Source organism: Hyla sarda, chromosome 5 (genome assembly GCF_029499605.1).
Source record: "Hyla sarda isolate aHylSar1 chromosome 5, aHylSar1.hap1, whole genome shotgun sequence".
Taxonomy (NCBI): domain Eukaryota; kingdom Metazoa; phylum Chordata; class Amphibia; order Anura; family Hylidae; genus Hyla; species Hyla sarda.
The window spans coordinates 135,905,681-135,930,903 of record NC_079193.1 but is presented as its reverse complement, the minus strand read 5'-3'; the positions used below and the strand labels follow the sequence as shown (position 1 = coordinate 135,930,903).

At 42.0% G+C, this 25,223-nt stretch overlaps 1 protein-coding gene across 6 annotated transcripts in view; it reads left to right on the top strand.

Annotated features, from left to right (window-relative positions):
* The window catches only part of COBL (cordon-bleu WH2 repeat protein), a 612,569-nt gene that overhangs the window by 509,573 nt on the left and 77,773 nt on the right, over positions 1-25,223 (top strand). For all 6 annotated transcript variants that reach the window (XM_056520341.1, XM_056520342.1, XM_056520339.1 and 3 more), the window contains one exon: positions 8,526-8,793. In XM_056520341.1, coding sequence (XP_056376316.1) covers positions 8,526-8,793 — 268 coding nt within the window. The remainder of the gene's footprint in view (positions 1-8,525; positions 8,794-25,223) is intronic.

The following is a 25,223-nucleotide window of genomic DNA, read 5'->3' as shown; positions in this document are numbered from 1 at the left end:
GCAGGTACTACTGCTCCCAACATGGAGCACACTCTGCTCCATGCTGGGAGCTGTAGTACCTGCATTAATAGACAGATCACAGCGAGTGTAACTTCTGACACCTGTTGCGATCTGTCTTTTAATGCGTGTACTTAAGCTCCCAACATGGAGCGAGTGTGCTCCATGTTGGGAGCAGTAGTACCTGCAGTTAAGGAAAGATCACAGCGGATGTCACTTCTGACACCCGCTGTGATCCTCCTGTATAATGTATAGATGCGGCCGGCCGCTCTTCTATGGTCCCCTGCACTGCCGTATATATATACCTATTCATATTTCCCACAGAGAGTTGTGATTGGCTGGAACCATCTGGCCAATCACAGCTCTCTGTGGGAAATATGAATAGGTGTATATATACGGAAGTGCAGGGGACCATAGAAGAGCGGCCACCTGCATCTATACATTATACAGAAGGATCACAACAGACCCGGGGCGATCTGTCAATTAGTACAGGTACTACTACTCCCATCATGGAACATTGTGTTCCATGCTGGGAGTAGTAGTACTACCTAAAAAATGTAAAAATAAAGTGAAAAACACACACACACACTACATTTTTATTGTGGACTATATTTTTGGTACCCTACCTGCCCACATAAATTGATCCCTGTTTAAAAATCAATACAAATTTTTTGTTATAAAAAAGATAAATTTAGTTAAATACAATTTTTTCCATCACTACTGTATCTTTTTTATTTTATTTTTTAATTGTACCCTACAAAATTTAAATAAAAAAGGTATCTCTATCACTTTTTTGGATCGCTTAACCCCTTCAGGACCAAGCCCATTTTGGCCTTAAGGACCAGAGCGTTTTTTGCACATCTGACCACTGTCACTTTAAACATTAATAAATCTGGAATGCTTTTAGTTATCATTCTGATTCTGAGATTGTTTTTTCGTGACATATTCTACTTTAACATAGTGGTAAATTTTTGTGGTAACTTGCATCCTTTCCTTGTGAAAAATCCTAAAATTTGATGAAAAATTTGAAAATTTTGCATTTTTCTAACTTTGAAGCTCTCTGCTTGTAAGGAAAATGTATATTACAAATAAAAAAAATTTTTATTCACATATACAATATGTCTACTTTATATTTGCATCATAAAAGTGACGAGTTTTTACTTTTGGAAGACACCAGAGGGCTTCAAAGTTCAGCAGCAATTTTCCAATTTTTCACAAAATTTTCAAACTGACTATTTTTCAGGGACCAGTTCAGGTTTGAAGTGGATTTGAAGGGTCTTCTTATTAGAAATACCCCACAAAAGACCCCATTATAAAAACTGCACCCCCCAAAGTATTCAAAATGACATTCCGTCATCATTTTAACCCTTTAGGTGTTTCACAGGAATAGAAGCAAAGTGAAGGAGAAAATTCACAATCTTCATTTTTTACACTCGCATGTTCTTGTAGACCCAATTTTTAAATTTTTACAAGGGGTAAAAGGAGAAAATGTATACTTATATTTGTAGCCCAATTTCTCTCGAGTAAGCACATACCTCATATGTCTATGTAAAGTGTTCGGCGGGCGCAGTAGAGGGCTCAGAAGGGAAAGAGCGATAAGGGGATTTTGGAGAGTACGTTTTTCTGAAATGGTTTTTGGGGGCATGTTGCATTTAGGAAGCCCTTATGGTGCCAGAACAGCAAAAAACCCTCACATGGCATACCATTTTGGAAACTAGACCCCTTGAGGAATGTAACAAGGAATAAAGTGAGCCTTAATACCCCACAGGTGTTTCACGACTTTTGCATATGTAAAAAAAAAAAAAAATTTCACTAAAATGTGTGTTTCCCCCCAAATTTCACATTTTTCCAAGGGTCAATAGCAGGAAATACCCCCCAATATTTGTAACCCCTTCTCTTCTGAGTATGGAGGTACCCCATAAGTTGACCTGAAGTGCACTATGGGTGAACTACAATGCTCAGAAGAGAAGGAGTCATATTTGGCTTTTTGAGAGCAAATTTTGCTCGGGGGGCATGTCGCATTTAGGAAGCCCCTATGGTGCCAGAACAGCAAAAAATACCCACATGGCATACCATTTTGGAAACTAGACCCCTTGAGGAATGTAATAAGGAATAAAGTGAGCCTTATTACCCCACAGGTGTTTCATGACTTTTGCATATGTAAAAAAAAAAAAAAAAAATTTCCACTAAAATGTGTGTTTCCCCCCTAATTTCACCTTTTTGCAAGGGTTAATAGCAGAAAATACCCCCCAAAATTTGTAACCCCATCTCTTCTGAGTATGGAGGTACCCCATAAGTTGACCTGAAGTGCACTATGGGCGAACTACAATGCTCAGAAGAGAAGGAGTCATATTTGGCTTTTTGAGAGCAAATTTTGCTTGGGGGGCATGTCGCATTTAGGAAGCCCCTATGGTGCCAGAACAGCAAAAAATACCCACATGGCATACCATTTTGGAAACTAGACCCCTTGAGGAATGTAATAAGGAATAAAGTGAGCCTTATTACCCCACAGGTGTTTCATGACTTTTGCATATGTAAAAAAAAATATATATATAATTCCACTAAAATGTGTGTTTTCCCCCTAATTTCACCTTTTTGCAAGGGTTAATAGCAGAAAATACCCCCCAAAATTTGTAACCCCATCTCTTCTGAGTATGGAGGTACCCCATAAGTTGACCTGAAGTTCACTATGGGCGAACTACAATGCTCAGAAGAGAAGGAGTCATATCTGGCTTTTTGAGAGCAAATTTTGCTCGGGGGGCATGTCGCATTTAGGAAGCCCCTAAGGTGCCAGAACAGCAAAAAAAAACACACATGGCATACCATTTTGGAAACTAGACCCCTTGAGGAACGTAACAAGGGGTACAGTGAGCATTTGCCCCCCACTGGTGTCTGACAGATCTTTGGAACAGTGGGCTGTACAAGTTTTCATTTTCATGGACCACTGTTCCAAAGATCCGTCAGACACCTGTGGGGGGTAAATTCTCACTGCACCCCTCATTACATTCCGTGAGGGGTGTCGTTTCCGAAATGGGGTCACATGTGGGGTTTTTTTTTTTTTTTGCGTTTGTCAAAACCGCTGTAACAATCAGCCACCCCTGTGCAAATCACCTCAAATGTACATGGTGCGCTCTCCCTTCTGGGCCTTGTTGTGCGCCCCCAGAGCACTTTGCGCTCACATATGGGGTATCTCTGTAGTCGGGAGAAATTGCATTACAAATTTTGGGGGGCTTTTTTCCCTTTTACCTCTTGTGAAAATGTAAAGTATAGGGCAACATCAGCATGTTAGTGTAAAAAATAAAAATATTTTACACTAACATTCTGGTGTAGACCCCAACATTTCCTTTTCATGAAGGGTTAAAGAAGAAAAAGCCCCCCAAACCTTGTAACGCAATTTCTCCCGAGTACAGCGATACCCCATATGTCGCCCTAAACTGTTGCCCTGAAATACGACAGGGCTCCAAAGTGAGAGCGCCATGTGCATTTGAGGCCTAAATTAGGGATTTGCATAGGGGTGGACATAGGGGTATTCTACGCCAGTGATTCCCAAACAGGGTGCCTCCAGCTGTTGCAAAACTCCCAGCATGCCTGGACAGTCAACGGCTGTCCGACAATACTGGGAGTTGTTGTTTTTCAACAGCTGGAGGCTCTGCTTTGGAAACAGTGGTGTACCGGACGTTCTTATTGGGGGAGGGGGGCTGTGTAAGGGTATGTGTATATGTAGTATGTAGTGTTTTTAACTTTTTATTTTATTTTGTGTTAGTGTAGTGTAGTGTTTTTAGGGTACAGTCACATGGGCGGGGGATTACAGCGAGTTTCCCAGCGCAAAATTTGCTGCATCTCAAGATGCGAGAAACCCACTGTAAAAGCCTCGCCCATGTGAATGTACCCTGTACATTCACGGGGGTGGCGTGGCGGGGGGGGGGGAAGGGGGGGGCTTGCATCAGCTGTTGCAAAACCACAACTCCCAGCATGCATGGTCTGTTAGTGCATGCTGGGAGTCATGGTTTTGCAACAGCTGGAGGCACACAGGTTAGGAAACACTGAGTTAGAAACAGACAATGTTTCCCAACCAGTGTGTCTCTAGTTGTTGCAAAACTACAACTCCCAGCATGCCCAGACAGCTGAAGGGCATGCTGGGAGTTGTAGTTCGGCAACATCTGAAGGGCCAGATGTTGCTGAACTAAAACTCCCAGCATGCCTGGACAGTCAGTGCATACTGGGAGTTGTAGTTTTGCAACAGCTGGAAGAGCACAGATTGGAGACCATTATACAATGGTCTCCAAACTGGGGCCCTCCAGATGTTGCAAAACTACAACTCCCAGCATGCATGGTCTTTTAGTGCATGCTGGGAGTTATAGTTTTGCAACAGCTGGAGGCACACAGGTTAGGAAACACTGAGTTAGAAACAATGTTTCCCAACCAGTGTGTCTCCAGCTGTTGCAAAACTACAACTCCCAGCATGCCCAGACAGCTGAAGGGCATGCTGAGAGTTGTAGTTCGGCAACATCTGAAGGGCCAGATGTTGCTGAACTAAAACTCCCAGCATACCTGGACAGTCAGTGCATGCTGGGAGTTGTAGTTTTGCAACAGCTGGAAGAGCACAGATTGGAGACCATTATACAATGGTCTCCAAACTGAGGCCCTCCAGATGTTGCAAAACTACAACTCCCAGCATGCCCAGACAGCCAAAGGCTGTCTAGGCATGCTGGGAGTTGTAGTTTTCAGACTCCTAGAAGCAGCAGTGAAGATCTTCACTGCTGCCTCTGAGGACCACATACTTACCCGTCGCTGCTCGTCCACGTGGCCGGTCCCGCGCTGCTCCTCGGTCCCGCCGCTGAATCAGGTAAGTCCGCCAGTCCCCACGTGTTCCCCCCGAATGCCGAAGGTCCCCGCGAGCCCCCGCAGCCATCGTCCCCCGTTCTGCCCAACTTCCAGGGGCGGGCAGTGCGGGGGATCTGAACTTTCACCCCAGATCACTGTGATTGGTCCACAGGGACCAATCACAGTGATCGCTGACCAGGACCATCAATTGATGGTCCTAGGGGTGAAGCAGAAGTTGTCCCCTGCTGGAAACAGCGGGACTTCTGCCAGTTAACCCGTGCGATGCTGCGCATCGCCGGGTTAACTGAATGTCATTTATAAACGCCGGGATGCGCGAACGCACTGCACAACCCGGCGTTTATATATGACATTCTGCGGGAAGGGGTTAATAAGGTATGTGTTTTTTTTTTTTTTTTATATCTCAATTATTGTCCGTACTCTTTTTAGGACATTATCCCAAGGTTCAATGTTAAGGGCTTCCCCGAGGTTCTTGTGACTCCTTGAAAGGTTCCCTTATTGAAGGGCGAGTTATAATGTATTATATTGTACTCAGATAATAATCTTTAGCTATAATCAAAACCTGTTTCCTTTATGAAATTCACAGGTCTCAGTTTCGCAGTTTATTTCGGGATAGGTAAAGCCACCCACAATAACCAGCTCATTTTAATTTGCTGCCTTATTTGTTTGCCTCGGTAACTGATCTTCTGCTACTTTCATTATATTTGGCAGCTTATAGCAGACCCTTTTTTAGTATTCTATTATTTTTCTCTCCATATATTTCTACCCATAATCACTCCACATTATCATTTCTCTCACATATATTCTTCCACAGGTTGGCCTTTGGACTGCACTTCACATAAAGGTCAACCCCATCCCCTTTCAAATTTTTATGATCCTTCCTGAATAGACTATAACCCTTTAAGTTAACTGTCTAGTCACCTAGTAATAACTATCGTCCAACCCTGTCTCTATTATTACCACTTTGTCATTATTTTCTTTAGCTCCAGTTCATAAACTCCAATTCGTACATTTTATTGGCCAGACTTCTAGCATTAGTCTGCATGCAATTTACAGGTGTATATTTTTTTCTTTTATAAAGCCTATCCCTATTAACTATTCTAACCTCTCCCTCTTCTCCACCCCGAGGTACATAATAGGTCCCAGTTCTCTGTTTACATTGTTTTGTCCTCTACTTTTGTGATTTCTTACTTCCCCAGTCCCTTGTTTAAGCACGTCTGCATCCTGGCCATATTCTCCCCAAACAGAAATTCACCCTCCCCATTGAGGTGCAGCCCTTTCCTACTGAAGAGCCTGTATCCGACAAAGAAGTTGGCTCAGTTCTCCATAAACCTAAACCTCTCCATCCTACACCACTTTCTGAGCCACTTTTTTACCTCCCTAATCTCCTGCTGCCTTTTTGGTGATACTGGTAGTATTTTGGAAAATATTACCTTGAAGATCCTTGCCTTAAGCTTACTGCATAAGTTCCTAAAATAATTTTTTAGGACACTCCACCTACCTTTTACTGAAGCACCATGCACCATGTGCACCACGAACGCAGGGTCTTTTTCAGGCCCTCCCAGCAACCTCAGCAGCCTGCACTAATGGAGCGCCGATAACACTAATCAGTGCTGTGCTATGGCATAGCATTGCTCAGTGCATGCAATCGAAAAATAGCAAAACACTAAACAATAGTGAATAAAATGTAAAAAGAAATGGTAATAAATGTAATTAAGCCCCTCACCCTATAAAAGTTTAAATGACCGCCCTTTTCCATTTTTTAAATAAAATAATGTAAACCAAGAAAAATTTATAAAAAAGTGACCAAAAAGTCCCAAAACAAAATTGGTACCAATAAAAACTACAGATCACGGCGCAAAAGAACAAGCTCTCATATATAAATGTGTTATAGGGGTAAGAAGAGGACATTATTTTTTTTTAAGTATTACAATAAAACAAAACCTATATAAATTGGGTATCATTGTAATTGTATGGCCCTACAGAATAAAGATAAAGGGAATCAAGGCATGTACCCAGCCTTTTTGTGTACATTTGTCGCACAAATGTTGCACTTGCACAAATCTCGCACTTTGCATTCCCACTTTGCAGCGGTCTGAGATTTAAAATGTGTGACTTTTCTAAAAATAAAAATAAAAATTCCAGATTTGTCACACAGTCCTCAATTACATCACAAACAGAAACCAGCCCAGAACTGGCTATAGACAGCAGTTTTAAATAGTTGCACAAAAGTCGAACTGGCAAAAAATGTTGCATAAAAGTAGTATAGAAGGGGATTATACAAAGTGGTGTTCTAAAGTGAGATTTCACAACATTGGCCCTGATTCACTAAGAGTGAAATTAAGTTTTCTTTGTGGGTTTTAATCCCCTACAAGTATTTTTCCACGGTATTTACTAAGGTTTCCCTACATTTTGGACTTTTTCATACATTTTGTTTTTTTTACACATGCCCATATCTGTGGGGTTTTCCTCAGCTCAAATCCGCCACATTTTCTGTGGGAACCTTAGTAAATATGTTGTTTTTTTGTGAGAATGGCGGGGACACGCCCCCTTTTCGGTAGTTCTGAGGCTCGGAATGTCGCACTGCAGTCAGCCTATCACCGGCTGCATCGATGTCCCACCTTGGCCGGTGAAAGGCTGAGTCATTTAAGGAGCCCGGGCAGCAGGGAGAAGGTGGGACCCGAGCTCCTTACATGATAGTGTGCTCAGCCTAGCAACAGGGGAACGTAGGAAGGGGAGTTACAGTTAGTTTTTTTTAGTTTTTGCAGCCCGGGCACAAGGAAAGGTAAAACTTTTGCGCCGCATTTCTCCTTTAAAAATTGTAGTGATCTGTGGATTACAGACCACTGAACATTACTGTTATGTACTTTGTACCAGATATTTTCAATTTGATTCTGCGCTGATATAAAAGTAGTAAAAGAAATGCAAAAGTAGTAAAAGAAATACTAAAATATGCAAAACACTGGAGTCTGTGGATGCCAGAATCAGGATTTCTGCCGCGGGAATTCGACCGTGTGCACAGTGCAGCAGAATCCCATCGAAATCAAAGGTACTCTTTCCCGGCAGAATTCTGCACGGAGACATTCCGCCGTGTGAACATACCCTAAGACAGAACCTGGGTAAAATGTACACTCCTTTCAACTCTTTACTCTTGGTCCTGTCACAGCTGTTAAAGGGGGATTGCAGGTATTTAAATGTATCCCTTATTGACAAGGAATAAATGAATTCTGGGACCATCCTTAATCACAAAAACTGTGACCTGATTGTCCCTGCTAATTGGTGCAGTGGACCGGTACATGCTTCACTTGTTATCTATGAAGCCTCTGAGATAGCAGAGCACAGTACTTAGCTGAATCTGGCAGCTTCATAGAGAATGGTGCATGTGCAGCCCTGCTGCTCCATTTATCACAGACAGTCAGGTCACTGTTGTCACAGTCTCTGGTCTAAGAGGTCAGAACACCCCTTAATCAGGCACTTATCCCCTATCTTGTGAATAGGGGATAGTTTTTTATCGCTAAAATACCCCTTTATAGCAGTAAAGCTTTAACATATTTCTATGTAAATGTACTTACGGTATATTGTTTTTGTGCTTTATATCAAAATATTTTTTTAAGTAAGTATTGTATTTATTCTGCAGATGTGTTGCTAATCAGCATGACTAACGTTTTCTTATGATTCATATACAGGTGAAAAACACTTAATTCGATGCAACAGTGTCTCATCAGAGGAAATTTTGACAACTGATGATGCTGGATCTGTAAATAGTTACACAGAAGATTCAGGCATTGTGAGCTCTCCATCAAACAGCACCTCTCTAGATTTGCAAAACTGTAGCAGCAAAACAAGAGATAAAGCTGAGAATCAAGCAAATGAATGCAAGCCATCTCCTAACAAATTGCAGCCTGTCAGAGCTGAATCCTTCAATAGTGAAGATTCATGGAGCCTAACTACAAGGTATGTATTATATCAATTACATAGGATACAAAGGTCTAATAGTATTATAAGTATTAGTATTATAACATTTTTATTATACTGTATTTTGAGTGATTTATTTATTTATTTTTAACAGAATATCACTTGCTTTGCTTAGGGTGCTCTTTCTTATTTTGAAGTTGCCGTATTAATCCAGTGATGCAGATGCAAACTCATAGAATGTTGCAGAATCTTGTAATACCTTTTTATTGGACTAACAGTATTTTGTACAAACAAGCCTTTCTTTATTAAGTCTTGCTTTTGATTTGATAAAGGGAGGACTTCCAAAAGTTTGTGTCTACAAAATACTGTTAGTCCAATAAAAAAAATGTATTACAAGATTCTGTAACATTCTATGATTTTGCATCGGTACTCTTCCTTTAAATGTTGTTTGTACAGATGACCCAGTACACATGTATGTGTATATTCTGTTTATATATACAGTGATCCCTCAACTTACAATGGCCTCAACATACAATGTTCTTTTCTGGACCATTGTAACTTGAAACCAGACTAAACATACAATACTACGGACAGTCAAGATCTGTGAAACGTATCAATGGCTGGAAGAACCGACCAATCAGAATGGGCATTTACTGGTAAAACAGCTGTATTACTGAAGCGTATGCACTGAATTCCTCTCTGGTAGTGCCCCCTACAGTACAGGGAAGTATTACATGTTCTGTACTACTATTTACCTGGGCCAGGGTTAGCTGCTCCTTTGGACCCCAGGTGAGGGCGGCTCCATGTTACTTTTTTTTAGGACACTGTGTGTACTGTACAGGATCCTGTAGAAGCTCCTGTCCTCTACATAGACAGTGATTACAGCTCCCAGCAGATTTTTCTTACTTCTATATGTAAGGACTTGCTTTATCTATATTAGTTATCTACTTAATTTTCTTTAATCCTCACTTTTTCCTATTTTTGGATGACATTTTGGTGGATTCAGAACCAATTACCAGGTTTCTGTCCCGGAACCAATTAATATTGTAACTTGAGGGACCATTGTATATATATATATATATATATATATATATATATATAAACAGTTATGTGACACTTAGTTATACTTTAGCATTAGGCCAGATTCGCATAATGACCATGACTTCAAGGCACAGATACATTGGCAGAATCTCAAAATCGGTTGCCGACGTATATCTCCTTGAATCATCACGCGTCCCGTTCAATTCATTGACCTGAACATAGTCACCCAGTTGACCATGTTTGGTTAATTTCATTCAATTAAATTGGGTACACAATGATCCAAGCCCAGGTTCATCAGCAACCACAGATACATCAGCAGCCAATTTTGAGGCATGAATTGTTAAAGGGGTACTGTGCACCCCTAGGCATCTTATCCCCTATCCAAAGGATAGGGGATAAGATGTCAGATCGCCGGGGTCCTGCTGCTGGGGACCCCCGGGATCTCAGCTTCAGCACCCACCTGGACGGCTTCCACCTCACACCGGGAATGCTGGAGGCTTCAGATCCCGATCACAATGGCGGACGAGAGTGACGTCACGACTCCGCCCTGTGTGACGTCACACCCCGCCCCCTCAATGCAAGTCTATGGGAGGTCCGTCACACCCCGGCGATCTGACATCTTATCCCCTATCCTTTGGATAGGGGATAAGATGTCTATGGGTGCGGAGTACCCCTTTAAGTGAACCCAGCCTTACTTATAAGGAAAGGTTTACATACTAATTAGAAATGAGATGCCCCCCCCCCCCAGGGATTAGCTATAATCTGTGAGGATACCTGACAATACCACTTTCACTACGACAGCACTACCACAGGTAAGATGAAGCATTACACTTGTGTTCATTCACATGAATGGGCTTCGAGCAAGAGGAAAACTTTGTAGCTGCAGTGGTATCTAAACTATAGCTCTCCAGATGTTGCAAAACTGCAAATCCCAGCATGCCCAAACAGCAAACAGCTGTCTCTGCATGCTGGGAGTTGTAGTTGCGTACCTCAAGCTGTTGCATCACTACATCTCCCAGCATGCCTTTCGGCGATCAGTACATGCTGGGAGTTGAAGTTATGCAACAGCTGGAGGCACACTGGTTGGAAAATACTGAGTTAGGTAACTGAAGGTTTTCCAACCAGTGTGCCTTCAGCTGTTGCAAAAGTACAACTCCCAGCATGCACGGTCTGTCAGTACATGCTGGGAGTTGTAGTTTTGAAACAGCTGGAGGTTCCCCCCCCCCCCCCCCCCCCAGGCAGTTTTACAGTTAGTTTTCTGCTTCAAGTTTGGGCTGCGGCAAATTTGTCGCCGCAGCACAAACTCCTAGCGGTAAACTCACTGTAAACACCTGCCAGTATGAATGTACCCTAAAAACACTACACTACACTAACACATAATAAAGAGTAAAACCCTACATATACACCCCTTACACTGTCCCCCCCAATAAAAATGAAAAATGTATCGTACGGCAGTGTTTCCAAAACGGTGCCTCCAGCTGTTGCAAAAACAACAACTCCCAGCATTTCCGGACAGCCACTGACTGTTCAGGCATGCTGGGAGTTTAGCAACAGCTTAGTTTAGCAACAGCTGGAGGCACTGGCGTAAAATCCCCCTATGTCCACCCCTATGCAATCCCTATGAAGTCCTTAAATGCTCATGGCGCTCTCTCACTTCAGAGACCTGACGTATTTCAAGGAAACAGTTTAGGGCCACATATGGGGTATTTCCGTACTCGGGAGAAATTGCACTACAAATTTGGGGGGCTTTTTATCTTCTTACCCCGTTAAGAAAAGGAAAAGTTGGGGTCTATACCAGCCTGTCGGTATAAATTATTTATTTTTTTTACACTAACATGCTGGTGTTGCCCCATACTTTTTATTTTCACAAGCGGTAAAAGCAAAAAAAGACCTCCAGATTTGTAACGCAATTTCTCCAGAGTACGGAAATACCCCAGATGTAGGCGTAAAATATTCTACAGACGCACAACAAGGCTCAGGAGTGAGAGTGCACTATGTACATTTGAGGTCTAAATAGGTGATTTGCACAGGGGTGGCTGATTTTACAGCGGTTCTGACATAAACGCAAAAAGAAAAATACCCATATGTGACCCCATTTTGGAAACTACACCCGTCACGGAATGTAATAAGGGGTACAGTGAGCATTTACGCCCCACAGGTGTCTGACAGATTTACGGAAGTGATCCGTGAAAATAAAAAAATGTATTTTCGATTTTGCACAGCCCACTGTTCCAAAGATCTGTCAAACGCCAGTGGGGTGTAAATGCTCACTGCACCACTTATTAAATTCTGTGAGGGGTGTAGTTTCCAAAATAGGGTCACATGTGGGGGTCCACTATTCTGGCATCACGGGGGGCTTTGTAAATGCACATGGCCCCTGACTACCATTCCAAACTAATTCTCTTTCCAAAAGCTCAATGGCGCTCCTCCTCTTCTGAGCATTGTAGTTCGCCTGTAGTGCACTTCAGGCCAACTTATGGGGTACCTCCATACTCAGAAGAGGTGGGGTTACAAATTTTGGGGGTATTTTCTGCTATTAACCCTTGCAAAAATGTGAAATTTGGGGGGAAACACATTTTAGTGAAAACATTTTATTTTATTTTTTTTACGTATGCAAAAGTCGTGAAACCCCTGTGGGGTATTAAGGCTCACTTAATTCCTTGTAACGTTCCTCAAGGGGTCTAGTTTCCAGAATGGTATGGCATGTGTTTTTTTGCTGTTCTTGCACCATAGGGGCTTCCTAAATGCAACATGCCCCACAAAAAACATTTCATAAAAACGTACTCTCCAAAATCCCCTTGTCGCTCCTTCACTTCTGAGCCCTCTACTGCACCCGCCCAACACTTTACATAGACATATGAGGTATGTGCTTACTCGAGAGAAATTGGGCTACAAATGTAAATATATATTTTCTCCTTTTACCCCTTGTAAAAATTAAAAAATTGGGTTTACAAGAACATGCGAGTGTAAAAAATGAAGATTGTGAATTTTCTCCTTCACTTTGCTGCTATTCCTGTGAAACACCTAAATGGTTAAAATGCTGACTGAATGTCATTTTGAATACTTTGGGGGGTGCAGTTTGTATAATGGTGTCATTTGTGGGGTATTTCTATTATGTAGACCCTTCAAATCCACTTCAAACCTGAACTGGACCCTGAAAAATAGTGAGTTTGAAAATTTTGTGAAAAATTGGAAAATTGCTGCTGAACTTTGAAGCCCTCTGGTGTCTTCCAAAAATAAAAACACATCAATTTTATGATTCAAACATAAAGTAGACATATTGGAAATGTGAATAAAATTATTATTATTATTTTTTTTATCCATTTTCCTTACAAGCAGAGAGCTTCAAAGTTAGAAAAATGCAAAATTTTCAAATTTTTCATAAAATTTTGGGATTCTTCACAAAGAAAGGATGGAAGTTACCACAACATTTTACCACTATGTTAAAGTAGAATATGTCCCGAAAAAACAATCTTGGAATCAGAATGATAACTAAAAGCATTCCAGAGTTATTAATGTTTAAAGTGACAGTGGATAGATGTGCAAAAAAATCTCTTGTCCTAAGGTGTAAAAGGGCCTGGTCCTTAACCCCTTAAGGACTCAGCCCATTTTGGCCTTAAGGACTCAGACAATTTAATTTTTACGTTTTCATTTTTTCCTCCTCGTCTTCTAAAAATCATAACTTTTTTATATTTTCATCCACAGACTAGTATGAGGGCTTGTTTTTTGCATGACCAGTTATCTTTTGTAATGACATAACTCATTATATCATAAAATGTATGGCGCAACCAAAAAACACTATTTTTGTGGGGAAATTAAAACGAAAAACGCAATTTTGCTAATTTTGGAAGGTTTCGTTTTCACGCCGTACAATTTATGGTAAAAATGATGTGTGTTCTTTATTCTGAGGGTCAATACGATTAAAATGATACCCATTATTACATACTTTGCTATTATTGTTGCGCTTAAAAAAAATCACAAACTTTTTAACCAAATTAGTACGTTTATAATCCCTTTATTTTGATGACCTCTAACTTTTTTATTTTTCCGTATAAGCGGCGGTATGGGGGCTCATTGTTTGCGCCATGATCTGTACTTTTTTTTGATACTACATTTGCATATAAAAAATTTTAATAAATTTTTTATTAAAATTTTTTTAATAAAATGTATTAAAAAAGTATGAATTTTCGTTCGCGCCGTTCACCGTACGGGATCATTAACATTTTATTTTAATAGTTCGGACATTTACGCATGCGGCGATACCAAATATGTCTATAAAAAAAAATTACGCTTTTTGGGGGTAAAATAGGAAAAAACGGACGTTTTACTTTTTTATTGGGGAGGGGATTTTTCACATTTTTTTTACTTTTACTTTTACATTTTTTTACATTTTTTATTACACTTGAATAGTCCCCATAGGGGACTATTCATAGCAATACCATGATTGCTAATACTGATCTGTTCTATGTATAGGACATAGAACAGATCAGTATTATCGGTCATCTTCTGCTCTGGTCTGCTCGATCACAGACCAGAGCAGGAGACGCCGGGAGCCAGACGGAGGAAGGAGAGGGGACCTCCGTGCGGCGTTCTGAATGATCGGATCCCCGCAGCAGCGCTGCGGGCGATCCGATCATTCATTCAAATCGCGCACTGCCGCAGATGCCGGGATCTGTATTGATCCCGGCACCTGAGGGGTTAATGGCGGACGCCCGCGAGATCGCGGGCGTCGGCCATTGCCGGCGGGTCCCTGGCTGCGATCAGCAGCCGGGATCAGCCGCGCATGACACGGGCATCGCTCCGATGCCCGCGGTTATGCACACGACGTAAATGTACGTTCTGGTGCGTTAAGTACCACCGCACCAGGACGTACATTTACGTCCTGCGTCCTTAAGGGGTTAAAGGGGTACTCTGGTGAAAAGCTATTTTATTTTTTAAATCAACCGGTGCCAGAAAGTTTGACAGATTTCAAAATGACTTCTATTTAAAAATCTTAATCCTTCCAGTACTTATCAGCTGCTGTATGCTCCACAGGAAGTTCTTTTCTTTTAGAATTTTTTGAAAATAGAGCTAATTTCTGTCAAAAACAGCTCCACGTCTGTCCCCAGGTTGTGTGTGGTATTACAACTTGGCTCCATTCACTTTGATTAGTGGAAAGGAAGGGAAAAAAAATAAGGAAGATAAATGACCGTCTCTGGTGCTGGTCTGCTGCAGTTGATAGGACTAGGACATCTGATGTAGTGGTATAAAAGGTTTATTATATAGAACACATGCAACATGTTTCTGGTCTGAAACAAACCCTTCATCAGGCAAGCACCTTGCCTGATGAAGGGTCCGTTTCGGACCAGAAACACGTTGCATGTGTTTTATATAATAAACCTTTTTATACCACTACATCAGATGTCCTAGTCCTATCAACTGCAGCAGACCAGCGCCAGAGACGGTCGCTTTTTTTTTCCTTTTTTTTTTTTCCCCTTCCTTTCCACTAATTAACACTGGGAGAACGTGTGTATCCCAGAGGACCGCGGCTACAGGCCTGGATATTGCATAAAGCCTTCGGAGGTGTTGTGCTCTTAGCACAACCCCACTTCGTGAGTAATTCTCTTGACCACCACCTATACCTCTTCATGAACGTACTTCACTAGAGGCGCAATCCCTTCTCTTTTTTCCTTTTCTTGTTTGCCATTCACTTTAATGGAACTGAGCTGCAGAACTTCACCCAATCTGGAGACAGACAGGGAGGGTTTTTTTGAAAGAAATTATCTCTGTTTTCTATTTCTGAATAACCCCTTTAAAATATAAGTAATTTACAAATCTTTTTAACTCTCTGGCACCAGTTGATTTGAAAAAAATGTTTCCACCGGAGTACCCCTTTAATGCTAATGTTAGTCATTACAAATTGAGGAGATAAGGTGCCTTAATCCCATGAATAGCTGTTTAAAATCTAAAAAAAAAACTTTCTCCTTTGTAAAAAATAAAATAATAAATGAGAATGAAAGTTGTTCTTTTACTTGAAATTACAATTTAAGCATTAAACTCAATGTTCATAGAATTGTTTTGCATGGAATAGACCGGCCACACAAAGTTCTGTTCCTTTCAAACAATAACATCATCTTGACGTAGTTTGGATAGGTCACCTGGCTGATCAATTGTTCTCTGACTAGAGAATGTTCTACTAACAGAATAACATATTCCCTAGTTGGACATTGTAGAAATAGAGTGCTGCACATACTTTTCTTGTCCTAGCGAAGTCTGTGTCTAGAGCACACATAATAACATAATTGTAAGTCCAAACTGCAGCAAGGAAGGGAACATCATATCTTCATAACCTGAACAACATGCTCTCGATTCTGACCTGCAGATCCATAAATCAGGTTATTTTGTGCAAGCTCTTTATGTTTAGTTTTTCTTTTTGCCGTCTCCTTTTTGTCTCTTTTAGTACACTAATGATCTGCTAGGAGAAAGTAATGATAAAGAATGGTAGAGTAAAACATAGTAAGTCTGGTCAGAGCCTGCCAAAGGTTAAAGTATGTTTCTATTTTAGTTTATTCAAGGCTACAACTTCTACAAATGTTTACATTCTTAAAGAGTACCTGCCATCAAACTTACTCAGATTATATTCCCTAACTACTCCTAACACCCCTCCTGCCCTTAAAAGTTTTAGAAGCTCTGTATCATACCTTTCCCCTTGCTCACATTGTGTGAGCTCCTGGCAGGAGAAAGTGGGCATTCCACAGCAGGCACAATGTCACTGAAGCCTGTGAGAGTTGTGCCTCACCATGCCCCGCACGCACTTCCTGAGTTTGGTTTCCTGCTAGGCAGAGAGGAGACCAAACTGTTTGACTTGCGCAGTGAACAGAACAGAGCCACCTAGTGGCCGTTTTTTTTCACTCACATTAAAAACATATAAAGGTTGAGAATTTTAACAGCAAGTTAATAGCAACGTGTCTCATAATTACACAAGGAACAATATTTTAAAAGTTTAGTTTGGTGACAGATACTCTTTAAAGTTTTGTGTCGTTGAAGAACATAGTAGTTAAGTTATTGCTGAGTGTAAATAAACACCAGTGAAAGAGGTGCCTAAAACATAACTTTTATTTCTATTACATAATAGAAATAAAAGTTATGTTTTAGGCACCTCTTTCACTGGTGTTGGTCAGCTGGTGACTTATATTGTATTTATGCTAAGAGGATCTATAATTATCGGTCATGTACAGGACCATACGTGTTGAGTACAATTAGTTATTGAGTGTAAATAAATAATTTTTTTTCAATCTTCGCGGTAAATTGGCAAAACATTTACAATTTTTTTTAAATTATTAATTTCTATCTTCTTTGATCAGCACCAAATAATAAACAAAATGGCATTCAGCTTACACTTACAGTGGGGCAAAAAAGTTTTTAGTCAGCCACCAATTGTGCAAGTTCTCGCACTTAATAAATGAAATGTTTGGGATCATTGTCATGCTGAAAGACCCATCCGCGTTTCATCTTCAATGCCCTTACTGATGGAAGGAAGTTTTCACTCAAAATCTCACGATACATGGTCCCATTCATTCTTTCCTTTACACGGATCAGTCGTCCTGGTCCCTTAGCAGAAAAACAGCCCCAAAGCATGATGTTTCCACCCCCATGTTTCACAATAGGTATGGTGTTCTTTGGATGCAACTCAGCATTCTTTCTCCTCCAACACAGCGAGTTGAGTTTTTACCAATGTCATCTGACCATATGACATTCTCCCAATACTCTTCTGGATCATCCATATGCTCTCTAGCAAACTTCAGACCTGCTCAGACATGTACTGGCGGAACCTCCTGAGCGGTAATCCCGAGCGTAACTCTGGGTTAATTTTCCCTGCCTGGATCGGTAACCCCGAGTCACGCTCGGGGTAGAATTGCAGAGTTGCCGGCCGGGCTGCACGATATATCGCAAAAGCAATGTGATATAGCGATGCGGCCCCCGGGAAAACATGCAATTATCTGCTCGGGTAGGCTCCCGTGGCGGGGGCCGGCCAGAGCAGGTAAAGAAAAATACTAAAAGTCAGTGTTTCCCTACTAGGGGGCCTCCAGCTGTTGCAAAACTACAACTCTCAGCATGCCCGAACAGCCAGAGGCTGTCCGGGAATGCTGGGAGTAGTAGTTTCACAACAGCTGGAGGCACCCTGTTAGAAAAACACTGAGTTAAGTGTAAAAGGAAAAACACTGCAGATGTCGTTCCCCTCCGTGCGCTCTGGTCCCTGCTCTCTTCACTATTCATCTTCTAGGACCTTTCCCTTTTCATCCAATCACAGGCCGCAGTGGTGTCAAGCCAGTGATAGGCTGAAGGGGAAAGGGCTTGTTCTGCAGCAAATACACTAGGTTTGAAATCTGCCTGGCAAACCTAGTGTATGCTGCTGCAGGACAAGGTGAGAAGGGGGGGGGATGAATGTGACAGGGGGAATGTGACAAAAGGGGGAATGTGACAGAGGGGCAGAGGGGGGAATGTGACAAGGGGGGGGGGAATGTGACATGAAGGGGGGGATGTGACAAGGGGGGTAGAATGTGACAAGGGGGGGATGTGACAGGGGGAGGGTAATGTAACATTAAGGGGGGAGAATGTAACAAGGGGGGAAGAATGTGACAAGGGAGGGGGGATGTGACAAGGGGGAGGAGAATGTGATTAGGGGGGGGAATGTGACAAGGGAGGGGGAATGTGACGGGGGAGATGTGAAATGGGCGGGGGGGGGGGGGGGGGGGGGAGATGTGAAATTCAATGCAAAAAATTGTACCGCTTTTGGTACAAATTTCCAGACAGAATCATACTGCCAGGGAGGTTAAGGGAGGGGACACATCTGGCACTGCATGATTTGAGTCCCTGGCAGCGTAGTGTGTTACTGATGGTAGCCTTTGTTACTTTGGTCCCAGCTCTCTGCAGTTCATTCACTAGGTCCCTCCTTGTTGTTGGGATTTTGCTCACCGTTCTTATGATCATTTTGACACCACGGGGTGAGATCTTGCGTGGAGCCCAAGATCGAGGGAGATTATCAGTGGTCTTGTATGTCTTCCATTTTCTAATAATTGCTCCCACAGTTGATTTCTTCACACCAAGCTGCTTGCCTATTGCAGATTCAGTCTTCCCAGCCTGGTGCAGGTCTACAGTTTTGTCTCTGGTCTTGGCCATAGTGGAGTTTGGAGTGTGACTGTTTGAGGTTGTGGACAGGTGTCTTTTATACTGATAACAAATTAAAACAGGTGCCATTAATACAGGTAACAAGTGGAGGACAGAGGAGACTCTTTCCATCATAATTAGCAAATTAATTCTTAAAAAATCCGACAATGTGATTTTATGGATTTTTTTTCTCATTATGTCTCTCATAGTTGAGGTATACCTATGATAAAAATTATAGGCCTCTCTCATCTTTTTAAGTGGGAGAACTTGCACAATTGGTGGCTGACTAAATACTTTTTGCCCCACTGTACAAGACACATAATGGTGCCATATAACTACAGACTGTATTTATAATAGAGCCCAGTAGTGGTGCCCATACAGTAGTGCTACTAAAACCTCAATGCTTAAAATAGAATATTATATTTTATCCAGTGAGAACTACCGGAGTAGCAGCCAACCTGCTGTGCACCACAGGCGCGGACTTATAGTAACGTGGCTCGCTGGCCACTATTATGCTCTTAATATATTTATCTGTGGCCATTTTATAAAGGTGTTGGTGGACAGCAATTAGATGATTTAATATCTTTTTTTAACTGTATGAGTACTCACATACCTCGGCGTTTACTAATTAAATTAGAATCCTTATAGAATTGCCATTAACTAATGTACCAACAAGTAGTATGAGAGTGCATGCGCAGGCTGTGTGCAGCGTGGGAGCCCGAGCAGTCCTGATTGTGGCCGCAATTTGAGAGAGTGTGCGTGTGCACACCTTGTTTACATGGACCATGCTGACTGGAGTGATCGCGTGGGCCGGAATTGGTGGCCGGCCTGCCTGAGTGAGACTTTGATGATGCAGGCGGATGTTTACATGGAGGTGACATTCGATTTGCCAAATTTCATTTGTCAGCCCAGCAGTAAGTAAAGGAGAGAGGGTGATGTAATTTAAAATCCGGCATGGAGATTGGCCCGTTCATCAGCAGGGCATTGATGGGGAGTTATGTTTGGTAATAGCACAAAGAAAGGTGATCTAATATTGGTGGATTGTATGGTGTTTTCTCACCGGTTAATGAATTAGTGATGTCATCCTGATACCAGATAAATGAGGCTCATTTGTGGCTGACACTCAATGCTGTCAGTCATTCTCCTTGATAAAGCCACGCTGAGTGGCGGAACATGTCGGGGTGTGACAGTAATACCTTTTAATTGCAACCCCATTGCGTCTCAGTGTACAATACGATTACAGTATGGGTCACAGAGCATAATAGTTGCCAGTGAGCTATGTTACTATAAGTCCGCTCCTGCAGTGCACAGCAGGGTTGTGGTCATTGATTCTCTGAATACACATGCCCATGCACTCGAGTGCAAAATCTGGACCTCTGGATAACCTATAAGTCACACATAGTGGACTGTGATTGTATGAACTGGAGTCTTACTGATTAATACCAGTCTATACAATAAGGGTGGATTTTAATACCCATAATTGACAGTGTGGTGATTGATAGTTGAGAGAGTGTTGTGGCACCTCTTAGAACACATCCAATCCTGAATTAGAACCAACTACCCACTGTAATAGTGTTTCAGTCTCTCCAGATATCATTGTAGGTGCAATTATACACCACTTAATTGACAGCTACTCTAAAGGTGCTTGAATTTGTGGAGTCCCGGTCGAGATTTCTTGTATTATTACAAACTGACGCTATAGGAGCTGTGTTTTTAAGTGTGTGTTTTCTCACCTATATTATTTTTAGATTATATCACATATTAAAAGTTATGTTTTATTGATAGCACATGTAATAAAGAGTTTTTTTCTAACCCCTCTGGGGTTATATTGTTGTGATGCATGTATACCTCTACATGTGTTTATAGGCCCGTTTAGTAGGTATGTGGCTGCTGCTGATGTCGTGGGCTGCGGTACTCTATTTCTTATCACCGCAGCAAGTGGCCAGGGTCTTGTTGGCCTATGGGTTAATACCCACTGTATGCACCACTAAAACGAGCTCATTATCTGGCCTCTATAAGATTACTAAAGTAGTTTCTGTGTGTACTGAAATGTGTTCTCCTTAATGGTGTATTCACATGTACAGTATTCTGCTTACATTTGATGCGCAGGAGATTCTGCTGCAGATTCCAATGTAAATTAAAGGACTGAACACAGCTTCAAATCCTGCACATTAAATCTGCACAGAATACTGTACGTATGAATAGTCCCTAAAGGAACATTCACACAGGCGGAAAATCCACAGCAGATATTTTTTATTAAAGTTTTGCAGTTTAAACAAAAGTACACATAACAAAAGAAAAAAACACCCACTCTCAACCCCCCTCCCACAGACCAAACAACCCCGTTTCCACCATATAACCAGATTCCAGGACTGTCATGTGAGTAAAGGTAATGTATACAATGGCAGGAAGTGAAATATCACACATAAAGACCAGTGAGCACACACGTACAATGGTCAGACCCAAAAAACTGAAAGAGACAATGCAGAGAACATAACACAAAGGAAAGGAAAAAAACACTTGGAACATAAAAGTGAGGCCAGCATCTACAAAAAAAAAACAAAGAGGAGAAGTAGAGATGAGCGAAGTTTTGAAAAATTAAATTCAGCTGATTCGCCAAATTTTTACCAAAAATGTGTTTTGGTCCGAATTTATTTGCAGCGAATCACTATTAAAAAAGGCTTTTTCTGGCCTACATAGAGCTTCAATAGGGGTGTAGAACACTTTGCCTTGCTGTAACACGCATAGGGTGTGTGCTGGGTTTGTGAAATAATACTGTTATTCAGTATGACATGCAGATCAGGGGTGTCGCTATTAGAATCACTGTTGCAGAGCAGCACAATGACAGAGCCTGGAGGGGGCATCAGTATTAGGAGACCATATAGTGGCTGAATGACACAGCATGGAGGTGGCGACAGCATGAGGAGACCATATAGTGGCTGAATGACACAGCGTGGAAGTGGTGGCACATGAGAAGACCATATAGTGGCTGAATGACACAGCGTTGAGGTGGCGGCAGCATGAGGAGATCATATAGTGGCTGAATGACACAGCATGGAGGTGGCGGCAGCATGAGGAGAACATACAGTGATTGAATTACACAGCCTGGAGTTTGCGGCAGCATGAGGAGAACATATGGTGGCAGTATGAGACAGCTCGGAGCTGGCATCAGCATGAGGAGAACATATGGTGGCAGAATGAGACAGCCTGGATGTGGCGTCAGCATGAGGAGAACATATGATGGCAGAATGAGACAGCCTGGAGGTGGCATCAGCATGAGGAGAACACATGGTGGCAGAAGGAGACAGCCTGGAGGTGGCAGCAGCAGCAACAGGAGTCCTGAAAGTGACCCGGTGACAGAGTGGTGGGGTGGGTGGCAATACCAGTACCCAGTGACGAAGGTGGGTGGTAAAAGGAGAACTTGGCATCAGGTGGGTGGCAGGATCGGAATAGTAGCTGAGGCAGGTAGGCAGAAGAAAACGGTCTCTTTTGTAAAAGTGTTAGTGTGCACAAGTAAGTATTGAGCATATTATTAACTTTTAATAATATGCTTACGATAAAATATATGGACCCAAAAACATCTTTTTTTTAAATCAGACAAAAGGAAAGGTGTGCAAAAAACACCATCTGCCACCTACACCACCAAGTATTGATGTGATGCAAAGGCCTCTAAAAGGTGGAAAGGAACAACATATGGTTTTCAAACTAGCAGCAGTTTAAAAAGAAATCCGCTCGTGTAAACGGACCCTAATGCTGATCACTTATCACCCCACTGTTGGCCTTTTTAGTAGAAAAGCCCTGGCAATAATTTCACAGCTGTGTGGAGGTATTCTTCCAAACAGCTTCCAACCCTGTAACTAAGCTGAGAAAAAAATGTTTTACAGAAATTTGTATGAAAATGTAACTTGAGAAAGTGCAATCACAGTGAAGTTAATTAGATATCATTTAGAAACAGCCTCTGTTATTTCATGTGTTAAATGTGATAGAAGAATAAAGCACATAGTATTCCTGAGAGTAAACCAAAGATGAACTGTCAACAAAGATAACCACTGCAAAGTGTTCTGCTTAGAAGAAAAACATACTTTTCTGCGGTTTTCATCTAAGCCCAGACTTGCATGAAATGGAATGTTAAATCGTGTTTGTGAAATGTGCTGAAATTCAAAGCCAAAACAATGCTTTGCTGTAGTAAAGTCTGTCATAAATTACCTTAAAGAGAAGTATGTTTTAACTACATTTATGTATCTGTTGGAAAGTCAATTGCCAATTTATATAAAAAAATATTATCATTCCCAAGAATTCTGACATCAGCTGTGTATTTTGCTACCATTGACTTCAGCGGGTAGGAAAATACTCAGCAGCAAATACGCGACAAAATACGGCACGTGACCTTAACCCTAAAAGCTAAACCATGTCATGGCAAAAAAGTTAACAGAGACCTGTTAGCAGAAAAACAGTGCCTGCTCTGAGGACACATAGATGCAGATGAGACACTGATCCAGGTATTCATTATAATCCTATATTTGGAATAAGGAAGGAATTTTTGGATCCTCTGGATCGTAAAAGTGGTTTTGGTAGACCTGTGTCTTTTTTTTCAACTTTATCAACTATATAACAATTTAGCTTTAGAGCTGCCAATTATAGGGATGTTAAAAAGGTATTCCGGCACTGTAGAAAACAATAATGTAGTGTCAGGGCCCTAGTAAAATAGAAAAAAAAAAACTATACTTTCCTACTCCCCGTCCACTGTTGGTCCCACTGCAACTCTCATTCTTCTTTTTTCGGTCCCCCGATGCTCGTCTCTGTGACCTGCTTCCAAGACTAGTGCTTGGAGCAGGATCTTTCTACTTATGAGTCACAGGGCCCATTCGTGTCTCAGCTAGTGACTGACTGAGTGGTAAGGTCCTGCTTTCAGCACTCGTCTCGGAAGCAGGTTGAAGAGATGAGGGGTGGAGGACTGGAAGAAGAAAACTGAAGGGACTGTGGAAATAGGTAAGTATAGATTCTTTTCTATTTTACCAGGGCACAGACACTATACTATAATTTTTTACAGTGCAGAAACAGTGGTTTCTAGGGGGTAAGGACAAAAGTGGAGGGAGCATTTATGTGATGTGTAATGGATGCCTGTGGTGTAGCGCACTTTGGAAAATTACTTTTACTCTAATAATGAAATGTACCTATGGCTAAGTAATGGGGAAGTGCTAAAACATTTTAATGTGAAACTACAGCTCCCAGTGTGATCTAAGCAGTGGCAGGAGTATGCTGGGAGTTGTAGTTTCACTAATCATCTCTGCAAAACATACAAGTGATTACAGCTCTGATGGGACATAGTCAGGCAGGCTACACAATGATATTATTAACTCACAGGTGACTTCTTCTCTGTAGTCTTTTCTTTTCTTTTTCATCTGGTCTAGACCACCTTGATCTCTTCCAGCTTCATCTTCACTCAGCAAAGTTTGATCCCCAGACAGCATTAGCTCCTTACTATGTCAGCAGATCCTCATCCTCTATATCAAGACAATAATTAATATAACCCTAGTAGACACTGTGCCCCATAATTGTAATACTACCAGACACTGTACCCTCTGAATATACCCCTGCCACACACTGTGCCTCCAGAATATAACCCCGCCACACACTCCTGAGTATAAGTGTAACGGCTGTGGTGAGGTGGACCCACTGACCTGTGAGGATGATGGCATTGGCCGTACCAGGGAGCGGAGTCTAAGGTGCCGCTGGTTTTCACCAGAGCCCGCCGCAAAGCGGGATGGACGCTACCCCTGATACAACTCATCCCCACAGGCAGCCGAGGTATAACATGCCCAGAAAGGATGAAGCACAGACTAAGTCAGGACAGGCAGGAAGTCAGGGCTGGCAGCAAAGAAGCGAGGTCAGGTCACGTAGCAAGAGGTCAGAAGGCTGGCAGCAAAGGAGCAAGGTCAGGATAAGTAGCGAGGGGTCAGATACATGTCAAGGCAAGATACAAGTAAACGCTTTCTCTTAGGCAACAAGGGCACAAAGATCTGGCAAGGATTAAAGGAAGTGCGGGGTTATATAGGGTCAAACCACACTAGCACCAATTAACGGTGTGCTGGGACTTTAAATTTTAAAGAGCCGGTGCATGCACCCTAGGAGGCAGGGACGCGCATGCCAACACAGAGAGCAGAGGAGGCTGAGCAGCAAGGAGGTGAGGGGACACCTGGCGGCTGCGTGCGTTCGCATCGCGGGATGCAAACCGCAGCGGCACCGGCAGCAGAGAGAGGAAGGCGCTTGCGGTCAGCAAG